Consider the following 16,312-nt stretch of genomic DNA (forward strand, 5'->3'; position numbering starts at 1 on the left):
GACTTGAGTGCTTGTTTTCAATTCCTTGGGTACATTCCTGGGCTATATGGTAACTCTATGTTTAACTTTCTGAGTTGTTCTATGAACAACCACACTGTTTTCTACAGTAGCTGAATCATTTTACATTATCATTAGAAATGTACGAAGAGTCTAATTTTTCCATACCCTTGCCAATAATAGCTATTTTCCACCTTTTCTTTGTTTTTGTTTTTAAGGTACCTATCCTAGTGGGTGTGAAGTGTCTTCTCAGCTCTCATACCTCTGTTCTGTCTATCTCAGAAACACTGTTTTCTGCTGCCGTCTGACTCCCGTAGGTTAGGTCACATGTAAGCTGTAGGCTATATGAAGGTAGCCTAGGAGAAAATACCCCTCCCATCCTGGTATCAGTCTAACCTGCTACACTAGCCCCTCTTGCTGGCTCTGACCCCTGCACCCATTACCCTGCACCTAGGACTCTGGTTCCCATGCTCTCCAGCCCCAGCTGATCTTTCCAGGTAGAATCCTTGCCTACTTTAACCTGAAGTTTCTAATGCACGCTTTCAGATATGGTAAATCCTATCTCGATACAGAACAGTAACAGTCTGATAATATGTCTCAGAAGACTAAAGAAGGCTTTCAGGCTGCTAAAGGCCTCCCCTTCCTGGCGGGGAACAGAGGAGAGCTTCTGCAAAAGTAGCCTAGCTTTTACTGCTAGGTTTGATTCTTCTAGTGTTAAGTGTTCTTGCTGGTGTATACAAAGAGAAGGGTGTAAGCTGTTCATGGGAACAGTCTAATAAAGCTCCTTTCCATCTTTCAAGACTCAGCTCAAGAATGATCTTCTCCATAAAGTTTCTAGGACTCAAACTGAAAACCTGTCCCTATTTTGTGCTCCCAGCTGAACTCTGAAAGACTTCCATGATAGTTATAACACTGTATTTGTTGATCATTTACTCTATTGTTGATATGCCTATCCCCATTTAGATGAAACTTTTTTTTTTAAGATTTTTTTATTTGTCAGAGAGAGAGAGCACAAGCACAAGGGCAGAGGGAGAGGGAGAAGCAGACTCCCCACCGAGCAAGGAGCCCGATGAGGGACTCGATCCCAGGACCCTGGGATCATGACCTGAGCTGAAGGCAGATGCTTAACCGATGAGCCACCCAGGCGTCCCTAGGTGGAGCTTCTTGAGAGCAGGACCCTGTCATTTATACTGGTACACAGCAGTTGCTCAATAAATGTTAGTGAATGAAAGGCCTTTGCTCAGTAGTGGGCCTCACGTAAACGCTAGAGCCATTCATTGTGTCATTTATTCAAAACTTACACAATGAATGGTAAGCAAAAATGTGTCCTAAGACCAGAAAGAAAGAAAGAAAAACAAGCAAGAAAAGAGAAGAGGAACAGGAAGAGGACGAGAAAAAGAACATCAGTCTTCGCCCATATTGCTTTGTTTCACATTTTCAAAAGGCACAGACCGTCTGGAAAAGGCATAACTAGGAAAGTAAAAAAAAAAAAGACCAGTGGTTGTCAGGGGTTGAGGGGGAGGGAGGGATACATAGGTGGGGCACAGAGGATCTTTAGGGCAGTGAAACTAGCCTATACGATACAATAATGACGATACATACACGTCATTATACATTTGTCCAAACCCATAGACTGTGCAACACCAAGAGTCAACTCCAGTGTAAACTGTAGACTCTGAGTGATGGTGGCAATTGTTACAAATGTACCACTCAGGGCGGGGGGGGGGGGGGGGGGGGGGGCGAACCATGGGGGAGCTATGCATGTATGGGGGCAGGGGCATATGGGAAATCTGTGTACCTTCACTCAATTTTGATGCAAACCTAAAACTACTCTTAAAAATAAAGTTTATTAAAAATTTTAAAAACAAAAAAAGTACAGACCCACCCACCTCTATTGAGACCAGCTTGGGCACTTGTCAAGCCAAACGCACAGATGGGAAAATGTTCTATAGTCTCCGACCCTGCCTGCTAGCTGGCTTCTCCGGACTGCTTCCTGGTTCTATATTATTCTGCTGCTGGCTTCCTCAACCAATGCCAATAGCTCCCAAAGGGCAGGAAGTGGGCCCTAGGAGCCTACTTGGTGAAGGCTAATTTTCTAAGAAATCTTACCACTTTTGTTCCTCCAGAGTTCACTTGGAATAAGGAAAAGGACAGCAGGGTTGGCCATTCCCACCTTGCAGATCTTCAGGAACTGAACTACCTGATTCTCTCAAGTAACCCCTGGCTGAAGAGACTACTCCTTCCTTAGGCCTGAGTGTCTCTATGATTCCATGGAAGCCCACCTAGTCCTCTGTGGCTGGTCCAAGGACACAAGGTATTCAGCAATCAGTTCATATGCTCTGCAGGTCCACAGTGAAAGCAAGGAACAGCTAAATGGCATTCAGACCCTACGGGTTACTTATTATCCCTGAGCATACCTTTCATATTTCAGCTTTTGTATTCTTGCTCCAGTTGTTTCTTCCACCTAGAATGTTCTCTCCTGCCACCTGCATGGAATAAAGCCCTACCCATCCTTACAGGCAGAGGTCACATGCCACCTCTTCTATAGGATGCCTTCTCTATCCCTCCGGGACCTCAGAAGCATTGTGTACCTCTCTGGAACATTCATTTTATCCCTTTAGGGCAGAATATGATTCATCCAGATCTTCCTCTGGGGTCCAGCACAGCACTGGCATGAAGTAGGTATTTTCTTAATGTATCTAATGGATGGACCTTGCCATCTGGCTGGATTAAAACATAAGACTATTTGAGAATTCATATTTTCATTTCTTAGTGGAAAGAGTGGAAGGTATGCCTTGCAGGTATGCCTAAGAGACCCAGGACCTCAGCCTAGCCACCCCAACAGCCTTGGGTTCCGTGGCACATCAGCAGCCCTTCTCTCCCCAGGACTCACAGAGAGGAGGCCCAAACAGCACTGTGTCCAGGGCCTTCAGCTGCAGCTTCTGCCGATGGCTCCGGTCTGTCATCTTCAGCACAGTCCCTGTCATGGTGGTGTTGGTCACAGCAAGCCTGTTGAAGCAAAGAGGAGGGGCTCAGTTTCCTTCCAGTAAAACCAGGAAGGAGACTGGTAGGATTACCCACCTCCTCCAGGAACACTTCCATGACTTCTAGCTCCTGGTGATAGCTCCCCTCTGCATTCTAGAACACAGAGTCTAGACCAGTGGTTTTCAACAGGGAGTAAGGAGGGACATATAACGTGTACCGAGAATATGTTCACCCTTCTGCCCATGTCCACCATCTCCTGAGAATCCTACTCTCTGAGGATTATCCATCTGTGACCATTGCCACCCCCAACTGTAAATTTTCTGTTCTGTTTCTCCTGCCAGGGATTATCCATTATACACGTGTCCCCACACTCCCACCATTTGTAAATGCATTCTCCTGCCCAATCCAGGTCAAAACATCGTGCCACGTGACCCAGCAATTCTGAGGGCCTCTAATCCTAACCCTCTGCCTTAAGTATAAACCTGCTGATGACAAACATTGCATTAGTGTTGTTATCTTGTATTTGAGTCACTGCAATTTACTCCCAGATTATTGTAATTTTTTATGACCTTCAACATACTCTTCATGATAACTCTAATAAGAGAGGGTCTGTAAACCAGAAAATGACCCAGGAAAAACTGGACTTTGTTTCTCTTCTGCTAGAACACTGTGGGTATAGGAGGAGACGGGTATAAGATATGAAAGGTTATCAATGCACTGGTCTGGGCCCCACACGTGAGCATTTACCACTATCCTACTCCATGAAGGCAGTGCTCTTTTCTGATGCATAGCTTTGTCTCCCCAGGTAGAAAAGAGGCCTCTGCCATCGTGGTGTGTGATTTACACTCCTGCCTGGGTACAGGAGCAGCAACATCCTTCTCTAGCCCTGGGAAGCAATCAAGGCCACCTACACGAGAGGCAATGAGACAAGGGGTCAGGAGATCAAGCTTCTGGTCCCTGCTGAGTCAGCAACTCACTTGTCTGAGCATAAGCTGCTTGGTCTCTCCTCTGGGGCCCCATTTTTCCTTCTGTGTAAACTTATGTAAAATCAGATGCTTCCTACAAGCCTGAGAGTTCTCGGGGTTCCTCTTTGGAGAGAACACTTCTACCAGGTGTACTGGCCTTCATCTAACTCATCAAAATAAGTGTCATCTTTTCCACAGTCTATTTGTCAAAGAAATCTAAGAACTGGAATATTATTTATTTCTGAGCAATGAGAGAAACGAGAAAGGAGCTGACATTTACTAAGCAACTACTGTGTATCTTGTTCTGTTCTCACACTTTACATACCTCATTTAGTCCTCTGACTTTAAGAACACAGTTCTATCATTAGCTCCACTTCACAGATAAGAAAAGTGAGACTTAGAGTTGAGTAACTTGCCCAAAGTCACCCAGCAAGTAAATGGCAAAGGCAGGAAATGAACTCAAATCTTCTAGATTCTTCCCATTATACCATGTTGCCTAGTGGCGGGCTGAGAACCATTGCCACTCCATCCCACACGCCATGCACCGAGGCTCCATGCTTCCTGCTGTCACTAAGGAGCCACAGCTTGGCTTCCTCTACCCCTCTGCCTGGCCTGGCTGGGTCTGGTCTTAGATCTAATCCTAGCTACAAGAAGGCTAAGTGAGCCCATGACCTGAGAACTGACTTCTTATCCTATGTTTGAGTTTTAATCCAAGCCATAGCTATTCCTCAAGATGGAATGAGCCAGGAATCCACAAGGCAATGCTGCTATTTCCATGGGTAATGAGAAAGAAACCTAAATCCTGGAGCTTCATGGTCAGTCATCTATTAAGGGGGTCTAATGCATTTCTTTGTCCTCAGAGCCCAGGAGAGAACCCTGCCCGGGGTAGACGATGGGTAAAGTTTTGTTAAAGAGAACTCCACTGAATATTTCCAGGAAGCCTATCTATAACTATACGGGGCAAGAGGAAGATGCAGTGAAAAAAGCAGGGCACTTAGAAGCAGGCAGACCTGGGTTCAAATCCCAGCTCCGCCACTTACCAGTTTGGATAAATCATAAAATATTTGACATTCAGTTTGCTCACCCAAAAGCTGGGGTAGTAATTCCTTCCTCTCAGAACTGTGAGAATCAACTGAAATAACAGGTAGGAAAGTATTCTATAAGGGGATGTACCAAAATTAAGATTATTACTCTCTCCAAAGTAGGGAGAAGCTGTGAAGAGAAGGCTGCAGGCAGCAGAGTGAGGAGCAGCCAGCTCCACTAGGCCTGGACAGCAGGGCCCGGTAGCTCTGGGGCTGGAGGCTGCCATGGGTGGGCATTCCAACCACTTCACCTTCCCCTTTCCCCTTTGTTGACGCTCATAACCAGACGCACCTACGTAATAAGATGACAGATTGTACATAATCAGCACTTACCAGATAGTGAGCCCTTTGAGGGCAAGGGCGGGCTGTTGTCATCTTTATCCCCAGCACCCAGCACAAGTGCTTGGCACAGAGCAGGTACCCAGTAAATATGTGTCGAATGAATAAGTAAATGGATTAATGACTGAATGACACATGGCACTAGTTTGACATCCCACAAGAAGCCCATGCAGAGCTCCATCCCTTCCCTTCCCCCGCAGGCACTGGCGCAGTGTGCCTGTGAAGGAGGCAGAGTTAGGGTACCACAGCCCTTGCAAGAGCCGCTCCAGAAAGGAGGCTGGGGCCGAGGGGAGTCAGGCCCGCCTCACACCACTTCTTTAGAGCAGATACACGGTATGTGGATAATTCAGGGGAGGCTAACAGAGCCCCGAGGCTCCTGGGCAATAAAAGAGGCAGCTGCTGGAGGGACAGCAAAAGAGGAAAGAAACACCACAGGCTTTGAAGTCCACCCAGATCTAGGTTCCAATCAGTTTTGCCTCTAACTAGCTACGTGACCTTGGAAAAGTTACTTAGCCATGTTCACCATCTATGTGCAATAATACCTACCTTACAGGATTGATGTGAGAATTAAATGAGATACTGTATACAAAGTGTGGAAGAGGAGTGCCTGCCATGTACTAGGCATCCAATAAATGACAGCTATTAGTACTATTCCCAGGCACGACAGAAATACTACATAAGAGAACGGATGCGAAGCGACTGTCATGCTTTACGGTAAGGGCACAACGGATGCGAGAAGAGGAGAGGTCTGCAGATTCTGCCCTGAAAAGGGTGGAACCTCGTGTAACTGGCCAGAGCAGCCTGAAAGTAGCCAACCCCAGCCCATCCCCCATACCCCCGGGGGAGAGAGCCAGTCTCCTCCTGACCTCGGCATGGCATGGCCACTGAGCTGCAGCTTCCGGAAGGTCTCCTCATATTGCGGCAGCTCCACGTACGTGATCAGCCACTGCACCACCTCATCCACGGTCCAGTTGTACACTGTGGGAAGAGACGAGCAGAGCCTTGACTCCAGAATGCAAGCACTACTGAAACTTATCATCACAGTCACATCGGCCTTCTCACTGACCGCATGCTTATGTGTTTACCATCTCCCCCTCCCACAAAATCTTAACTATGAAAGGAGTACATACTGTACTTTTTGTTTGACCCATAGGGGATGGACTTGCTCTTCCACTATACCAGCATTTGGGATGAAATCATCCTGAACTAGAATAATGACAGTAATACTAATAAATGCCATCTTTTCCGTGGCGCCTACTATATGACAGGTACTGTTCTAGGAGCCTCGTATATATTAACTCATTAATCTTCACAACCACCACGTGAAAGATAGGTCCCATTTTATCCCTGTTTTACAGATTTGAAGAAACTGAGGTACAGAAACATTATATATAACTTTCCCAAAGCTGCCCAGCTAGGAACTGGTAAAGCACATGTCTGGACTCAAGCAATGTGCCTCCATACCCTTGCGCTAAGCCATCATGTACTCTTGTGCGCTCGCTCGCTCTCTGTCTACTTGATAGGTTGATGGCTGGCTGGCTGGATGACATACAAGGACATGTGTATCAGGTGACACCCACTAATACCGGCATGCTGAACTTAAAAAACGTGGGAGCAACTGAGTTTCAGCAAAAAGATACCATTTTTATTGGATTTGAAGTTTGCTTTTAAGGATGAATCTGGTTTTGTTCATATTTGTATACAAATTTTATATAGCAACTTAAACCTCATTTTATGTTTGTACACATTTAAATAATAATTGTAATAAAAACAATTTAAGTCAGCATTGTAGGTCCAAGATAAATTATTTCCCTTAAAAGGAATTTGTACATCCTCAAGTTTGAAGACTACTGCTGTGAGCAGGAAGAAGCCAAAAAAGTTCTGAAGCGGAGTGAAATGGTGAGATTTCTCACCCTCTTCTCTTAAGGTCCATGTCTTTCCCCAAAACTGCCTTTCATCAGAATGCTGTCCAATTTCCCTCTAAAAGTCAGACAACACTGAAGACATGGACTATGTCTTATTCATTGTTGCCCACCCCACTATCTCTAAAACAGAGATTCCCTGGGGCGCCTGGGTGGCTCAGTCGGTTAAACATCTGACCCTTGATTTCAGCTCGGGTCCTAATCTCAGGGTGGTGAGATCGAGCCCTGGGTCAGGCTCTGCACTCAGCGGGGAGTCTGCCTGAATATTCTCTCTCTTCCTCTTTCCTCTGCCCCTCTCCCTCGCACTCTCTTTCTCTCTCTCTAAAACAAATAAATAAATCTTTAAAAAAGTAAAATAAAATAAAATAGGGCTTCTTATACAGTAGCATCAATAAGAATTTACTCAAAGAATAACGATCCCCACGTGAGGAGTTCCAGAGACGTTCTGATTGTGGGCCCCCAAAGAGAAACAACAATCTCCTTAAACAAATACACAGTGCAACACCTCAGATGCTGGGCTATTTCTGTCACTCTCACGGAAGCTGGAGAAGCTGGAAGGCTGGACCTGCCCCTTCGTTCTCCTACACCCCCTACAGTGGAGCCCAGCCCGTGGTGCAGAGCAGACACTCAAGCATCCTGCAGGAAACAAGGTTGAAGGCAAAAATGCTCCAATCTCTTAACGTCCTCAAGAAGCTTCTAGACCTCAGGAGGGAAGTTCTGAGCCCGAGAGACTCTGGAGGTACCTGAAACTATCTGCAGAGGCACAGGAGGTGAGAGGGGGAAGGGGCCTGGGGAGGAAGTGAGGCAGGTCTAGTGCCCTCAGACTGCATCCCAGAAGACAAGATCCCAGAGGCTAGGCAAAGGGCGCTTAGTCATTGCTTGGTTAAATTTCAAATTCCCAGACTAGAAAGCATTGAAAAGAAGAGAGAAATTAATGTCCAAGAGCTACGTTCAAATCCTGGGGTTTGGGAAAGGAGGGATGACAGAGCAGCGTTAAAAAAGTAGGATGTATTAGCCTTTTATTCCTGAGAAGGAATGTATCCGCCTCTGTACACATCTGTCGACATGACAAATGTGCGCGTGCGTTCACTACGGTCTGGAATGCCGGGTAGTGAAGGTGTAGCCGAGTGACACACAGATCTGAGGCAGACGGACAAGTACCAGCCTGTGAAGTGCGGAGAACAACACGCTCCCGCCACCGCTGCCAAGGGCGCTCGGCCGTGTCTCGCACAAAGGGGCCTTTCTGCTTGGCATGGGAAGTGGGAAGAAGGCCACTTTTTTGTTGCTAGAAAGGCCTGAGGCTAGCTGAGCTACAAGGGCCCCTTGTCTACTGGGGGGATGCCTTGATATAAGCGGGAGCATGGACGCCTGGCGTGCGGGAACTCCTCCCGAGCTGCACCTTCGGCTGTGGCGGAGAGAGGCAGAGGCATTCCAACCAGAGTTTCTTAGTCTGCACCACTGACATTTTGGGTAGGACAGTTCTCTGTTGTGGGGGCCATCCTCTGCAGTGGAGGGTGGGTAACAGTAGTCCCTGGCATCTAGCCACTAAATGTAGCATGCTGCCACTCGTGACCGTCAAAAATGTCTCCAGGTACTGACAAATGTTCCCTGGGGGACAGGATGCCCCCACCCCCGGCTGAGAACCACTGCTCTAAACACTACATTGAGTGAGACAGAGGGTCTGTATAAGGGGGCCACCGCACTCCAGTGAGGATGGACTCTCAACACAGTCAGCCCCTACATGGCTAAGCTATTGGGAAAAGGATAATGGCTTCAGCGTGTCAGGATAAATCTCAAGGTAGTTGTTCCGTGTGTGTGCATGCGATCATTCTGTTACCTAAGCAGACACCCTATCTAAGTAGGCTTGGCAGCATGGTGTGGCCATCCAGAGTCACTGCAGTCTGAGCGAAGTAAGCCAGGATGGGCTGCATCCTTGTCAGAGAGCAACCCTGTGTCCCACTCACTCAGTAGTCAGGGCGAGATATCAGGGCCTCCTGCCCCTAAGGTTCAAGTACCTAAAAGCTAAAAGTCTTGTTCTGCTTTCTCATTCCAAAAGAGAAAATGGGAAGAATCTCCAGGCCAAAGTGAGGAAGACGGTAAGAGCAAGTACAGAGAGCTGTTGCCGTCAGTAGAAAGCCACGGAATTTGGCAAGGAGGGCTTAGTACAGATACGGTCTCCAAATGACTCACGTGTCCAAATCCCAGGAGGACATGCAAACAAGAGACAGTCTTCTAAAGTCATCAGCCTCTCATCACCCCGAGCCTGTCCATAAGGCCCCTGGAGAGATCAAAAACTACATCTCTGGGCAAAATACTACGTGGAGTCAGAGAAGGCCAACCCCTGGAGTTTTCCATACCAAAGAGTCCTTCCTAAGAGAAATCTATAAGGTGGCTAACTTTGTAGTCTCCAACCCTTTTCATGACATACTCCAACTGTATTTTGACCATACACTGCCAATATATGACTGTTTATAAATCAGATTCACATGCTGACATTAGGTATATGGTAAAACATACACAAAAATTGAAGAATGAGATAAATGCAATAAAAGTACAAGCTACAGTCTTGTCTTGTAGCACCCCAGCTGACTGTGTTGTGCAGGTGGATACCACTGGGCAAACAGTCAAACTCATCCAACACAGATTCAGTTCAGTCAGCCTGAACTTCACAGCTCCGCCCTGGATGCTGTCTCTGCTGTAGCTCTTACCTCGGCAGACCTCATACAGAATCGGTATCTTGCACTATTTTCTTATGCATCCTTGGACATTGCTCTCAGATTTCCAGGTCTTTGCTATTTCCAGAAAAGCTCTTTTCCCTCTTCGCAGTCTGCTAACCCCCAACTAATCCTTAAAACCCACCTCTAACTCCACTTGTGGAAACGCTTTGGGGCCCCTTTCAAAATCCTCTCTTCTAAAACCTTCAAAATAAAATAGGTACTAGCTCTCCCTTACGTTATATTGGGAGCTGTATGTTATATTGTTATTACTTAGTCACGCATCTCTCTTCTCCATTGTGCTTGGAACAATGTGGTGGTAGGGAACATGTCTTTTCTATTTCCACATTCCCCAGTGTCTAACACAGAGCTAGATCATTTGAACTACTCTGTAAAGTTTACTGGACAAAAGAATCAATATAAATGAATGAATGGACAAATGAAGGCACTCTGTAGGTCCTGGATCACAGGGAGCACATCCCATCAGGATTTCCATTATGCTTTCCCACCAACAGCATCACTTGCCCCCACAGACTTCTCATGGAAGTAAAGCATTTACCTTATGCATATCAGCAGAGAACTCCAGAAATAGATATGGAGGCCAGGATAGATCTTGACTATCTGAGAAGCTAACTGAACATCAATTTCTGGATTTTTTTTTTTTTTAAAGAATAGGAAGGGGCCTTTTCCATTTGAGAAAGATTTTTATATAAAATGAGTAAACTCAGGGTGCCTGGGTGGCTCACTTGGTTAAGCTCAGGTCATGATCCTAGGGTCCTGGGATCCAGCCCCGTGTTACAGTGCTCCCTGCTCAGCAGAGAGTCTGCTTCTTCTTTTTTTTTTTTTTTTTAAGATTTTATTTATTTATTTGACAGAGAGATAGAGCAAGAGAGGGAACACAAGCAGGGGGAGTGGGAGAGGGAGAAGCAGGCTTCCCGCGGAGCAGAAAGCCCCATGTGGGGCTCGATCCCAGGACCCTGGGATCATGACCTGAGCCGAAGGCAGACGATTAATGACTGAGCCACCCAGGCGCCCCAGAGAGTCTGCTTCTCCCTCTGCCCGTCCACCCCTGCTTGTGTGCTCTCTCTCTGTGCTCTCTCTCTCCCAAATAAATAAATTCTAAAAAACAAATGAGTAAACTCTCCCACTTTATTCTGAAATAACCACACACAAAAAATGAAGTAATCGAGGACTGCCAAATACCTGGCCATTTTAGAATGCTAGATTTATATATATATATATATGAAAGAGGGAAGAAACGTGAGCAAAGAGAGAACTATAAAATGTGAGGCCCATTCAGAGAACACTAACTCCAGTTTGTCTGGAGTTGAAGGGTAACATATAGAGACAAGAAGAGTGAGGCATTACTGAGGCCAAATGATGAAAGTCCTTGAAGGCAGGTAGTCTCAAACTCCAAAATCATTTATTCACTGAAAAAAACAAAAACAGACATCAAGCATTGACTACTTGCCAGGCACTGCTTCAGGAGCTAGGGATACAACAGTACACACAACAGAGCCCCGGATCCCTGGTGGAGAGAGACAAACTAAAACACCATAAACAAATAATTCTATGTCGGGTGGTGATAAGTACAATGAAGAAAAACAAAGCAGGGTAAGAGAATAAAGAGTAGCGTGTTCTCAGATTGGATTGGGGAAGGCCTCTCTGATGAGGTGACATTGGAACAGACAGTGAAATGAAGGTGTGAGCCATGTGAATACTTGGGGGAAAGGCATTCCAGAAAGATGCAACAGTAAGTATTACTCCCTAGCACTTGAGCTATAGCAATACCTCTGGGAACATGCCAGAACAGATCCTTGGCCTTGGCCAATCCTTTCTCTTGCCAGAGAAAAAATAAGCAGTAAGAAATGGGCTCCTGAATCAGGATATCTTTCCCCTAATGGATTGGTGGTGCCTCCGGATGAAGCCCTCCTTTAGTTCTGTGGTTTCAAACCCACATCCCAAAAGAACTACGTCTGGCAGGACTGTTGACAGTCCTTTCTCTGCCCCTCCTTCACACAGCTGTTAGTCAGTTGATTGCTCAGTCAGCTCTTGCTCAGCCCTTTGGTCAGCCAGTCAGCACAGTGGTGAAGAATGTGGGCTTTTGGGGCGCCTGGGTGGCTCAGTTGGTTAAGCGACTGCCTTCGGCTCAGGTCATGATCCTGGAGTCCCGGGATCGAGTCCCGCATCGGGCTCCCTGCTCGGCAGGGAGTCTGCTTCTGCCTCTGACCCTCCCCCCTCTCATGTGCTCTCTCTCTCTCGTTCTCTCTGTCTCAAATAAATAAATAAGTAAAATAATAAATAAATTTAAAAAAAAAGAATGTGGGCTTTTGTTTGAATTCGGGATCTACCACTTACTAGACGTAGAACCACAGACAAGTTACTTAACCTTTCTGGGTCTCATTTTTGTCACCTATAAAATGGTGAGAATCAGAGTTCTCACATCACAAGAGCAAAGTGAAGATATGGGAAGCTCCTAGCATAAATAAATGCCAAGGAAATATTGCTTATTATTACCATCACCATTCATTTATTCATTCACCAAGCTCTCCCTGGCTTCCTACTCTGGTAGGTTCTGGGCAAGTTACTACATACAGAGACCAATATGCATAACTTCCGGGGCACCTGGGTGGCTCAGTCCTTAAGCGTCTGCCTTCGGCTCAGGTCATGATCCCACAGTCCTGGGATCGAGCCCCGCATCGGGCTCCCTGCTCAGTGGGAGGCCTGCTTCTCCCTCTCCCACTCCCTCTGCTTGTGTTCCCTCTCTTACTGTCTCTCTGTCAAATAAATAAATAAAATCTTAGAAAAAAAAAAAAAACATGCATAACTTCCATCACAAGGGCTCTCTTCTAGAGAAGGAGACATATAAGAAAACACATGAGGGTGCCTGGGTGGCTCAGTCGGTTAAGCGGCTGCCTTTGGCTCAGGTCATGATCCCAGGGTCCTGGGATGGAGTCCCACATCGGGCTCCTTGCTCAGCAGAGAACCTGCTTCTCCCTCTCCTTCTGCCTAACACTCCCCCTGCGTGTGGTCTCTCTCTCTCTCTCAAATACATACATACACACATACATACATAAAACCTTTAAAAAAATAAAAACATCTTATCTTTAAAAAGAAAGAAAAGAAAACACATGAGGATAAGATAGTACTTCATATGGGGTGATGTGGGGGGACCAAGAAAGGAATGGCTGACTGCTAGAGTGAGACAGAAAAGGCATCCCAAAGCCTAGCTTCTTATCTGGCTACTCTGGATAGAGAGCACTCCAACAGACCTACAGAATCTTACCAAAGTGGCCCTCTCCTAAAAGCGGTTTGTGGCCTAGGCCTATGGTTTGTCTCTCTGAGTGGTTTCCTTCTGGCTTTCACTAGCAGCTTGCCATCTGCACCCTGAGGGAGGCAGGGGTCTTAGTTTTCTGATGCTCTGTCAACCTCAAGCCCTGAATCATCATTACAAAAAGAATCCAGCCCTTGCGCCAAGGCCTCAGGTGACAGGCCCACAAGGCCACCCTGCACAAACCAGGTCTGCATGGCCACAGAATAGTAAAAGAACCTATTTTGGAATGTTGAATGAGCCAAACCACTTGTTTAAGATCACACAATGGTAGAGCCAAGGGCAAACTTCTGTCTTCCCCATCCCTACACTGGGCCAGGCCCTGTGCTAAGTGTTAAGATATAAAATCACATAAGATAACGCCCTCAAGCAGTCTGGTGTGAAAACAGGCAAGGGAACAGATGGTTGCAATTAGTGTGCTAAATGCGATGAGGCGATAAGGGTAAGGAGCTGTGGGAACACAGTAGGCACCTAACATAGCCTACGGTTTCCAGGGAAGATTTCCTAAAGAAGGGTATACTTAAGTTGAGTCTTAATTGTCAAAAAGGATTTAATCAGATCAACAAGGGGGAAGGACAGAGGGAACAGTATACATGAAAGCATCAAGGAATGAAAGGAAACGACATATCCTAGTAACTTCAGATAAATCAATGTAGCTATAGAAGAGATGGGATGCAGAGTGGTAGAAAATAAGGGGCACCTGCACCTCAGTGTTCATAGCAGCAATGCCCACAATAGCCACACTATGGAAAGAGCCCAGATGCCCAACGACAGATGAATGGATAATGAAGATGTGGGATATATATATACAACTAAATATTACTAAGCCATCGAAAAGAATGAAATCTTGCCATTTGCAACAACATGGATGGAACTGGAAGGTATTATGCTAAGTGAAATAAGTCACTCAAAGAAAGACAAATACCATATGATTTCACTTGTATGTGGAATTTAAGAAACAAAACAGATGAACATAAGGGAAGGGAAGGAAAAATAAAGTAAGATAAAAACAGAGAGGCAAACCATAAGAGACTCTTAACTACAGGAAACAAACTGAGGGTTGCTGGAGGGGAGGTGGACGGGGGGGATGGGATAACTGGGTGATGGGCATTAAGGAAGGCACTTGAAGTAATGAGCACTGGGTGTTACATGCAACTGATGAATCACTAAATTCTACCCCTGAAACTAATAATACACTATATTTTAACTAAATTAAATTTAAATTAAAATTTTCAAAAAAAAATAAGAAAAATAAGTAGATCACAGAAATTAGCACGTGCCTGATATGCTAATCTAGCACAATGCCTGGTATATAGAAGGTACTCAGTTAATTTTTTTCTTTTTTAATGCAGGCGTGTTTGCACAAATTGTAGGAGAGAAACAGTACCTTTTGGGGCCAATACTACAAAGATGAATAGGCATGATGGAGAAACAGCATTAAAATATGAAGAAACTCTCAGGATATAAAAGATCACTAGATTTTTACTTACATATACATATTGAGCTTTTTTCCCCTAACTGAGATAATTTAGTTGAGATTACAAATGGACATTTAATTTTAATGCATCTAGCATCTCATAGATAAACACTAAAAAAATCAATGGCATTTTCTATAATAATTTGTTTCATCAACAACTACTGAGCTTTCAAGTACCTTATTTTGTTGAGTACCAAATGAGACAGCAGTTGTAACCTAAGCTTACTGCTAATTCTACAGAAACTCAAGTGTTACCTAACCAATAGAAGATCCAATATTTATCTCTTCAAAATAACATATGATTATCATATATGATTACATGGGAATTTACTTGTACCATCTTTAGCAACACCTTTATTTATCCAGAGAACAATTAAGAATATTTCTTCCACCTAAGAATTTGGTGTCCTAGCATGTTTGTTTCATTATTTTTAAAAAAAAATTTTTTTCTTTTTTAATGAGAAGCCACTGAAAAATGCAAGCAGAGACATGGTCAGATATTTACTTTTGAAAGATCTCTCTGGAACCAATCAAAGGACAAACTACAGTAGAAGTAGACTGAGCCAAGAAGAATAGTATGAAAGCATCCAAGCAAAAGATGATTAAGGGGAGGTTTCTGCTTCAGGCTAAGATGAAGTAACTAGAATGGAATTCATCCTCCCTCCTGAAACAACCAAAAAAAAAAAAAGGAAAAAAAAGACAAAATATATGAAACAATGGTTTTCAAGACATTGGACATCAGCCTACAATGGACAGTGATCTTTGAGAGATAGTAAACAAATGAGGCAGGTGATACAATTGCCCTAGCTTCTGGCTTTGAAAGAATTTCCAGGCCACAGTGCAGAGTGGAACTAAAGCTGAGAGGGAAGAAATGGAAGTACACTACTGTGGTTCTTACACTATATGTGATAAGGTATAATAATATCTCTTCAGAAACCTCATGTACTATTGGTGGGAATATAAACTGGTGCAGTCACTGTGGAATACGGTATGGAGGTTCCTTAAAAAATTAAAAATAAAATTACCATATGATTACTACTACTACCTAGTAGTAGTAATTCTACTACTAGGTATTTACCCAAAGAAAATGAAAACACTAATTTGAAAAAATATATGCACCCCTGTTTACTGCAGCATGTTTTACAATAGCCAAGATATGAAAGCAATCTTAAGTATCCAGCAGTAGATGAATGGATAAAGAAAATGTGGTTACCATATGCAACAACACAGATGGACCTGGAGGGTATTATGTGAAGTAAAGTAAGTCAGACAGAGAAAAATAAATACCATATGATTTAACTTATATATGGAATCAAAAGAACAATATAAATGAACAAACAAACAAAGCAGAAACAGACCCATAAAACAGAGAACAAACTTGTGGTTGCCAGAGGAGAAGGGGCTAGGGGAAAGGGCAAAATGAATGAAAGGGAGTGGGATATACAAGCTTCCAAACAGAATGAGTAAGTCACAGCAATGAAAGGTAGAGTAAAGGGAATA

General features: G+C 44.6%; 1 protein-coding gene across 4 annotated transcripts in view; it reads right to left on the minus strand.

The window, feature by feature from the left end:
* STIM1 (stromal interaction molecule 1) overlaps positions 1-16,312 on the minus strand; it is a 186,763-nt gene that overhangs the window by 28,539 nt on the left and 141,912 nt on the right. For all 4 annotated transcript variants that reach the window (XM_034995408.1, XM_034995409.1, XM_034995410.1 and 1 more), the window contains exons 4-5: positions 6,235-6,346; positions 2,891-3,006 (exon numbers count right to left, since the gene is read on the minus strand). In XM_034995408.1, the coding sequence (XP_034851299.1) occupies positions 2,891-3,006; positions 6,235-6,346 (228 nt within the window). The remainder of the gene's footprint in view (positions 1-2,890; positions 3,007-6,234; positions 6,347-16,312) is intronic.

This window comes from Mirounga leonina, unplaced genomic scaffold (assembly GCF_011800145.1).
Source record: "Mirounga leonina isolate KUSES-001 unplaced genomic scaffold, KU_Mleo_1.0 Mir_92, whole genome shotgun sequence".
Taxonomy (NCBI): Eukaryota; Metazoa; Chordata; class Mammalia; order Carnivora; family Phocidae; genus Mirounga; species Mirounga leonina.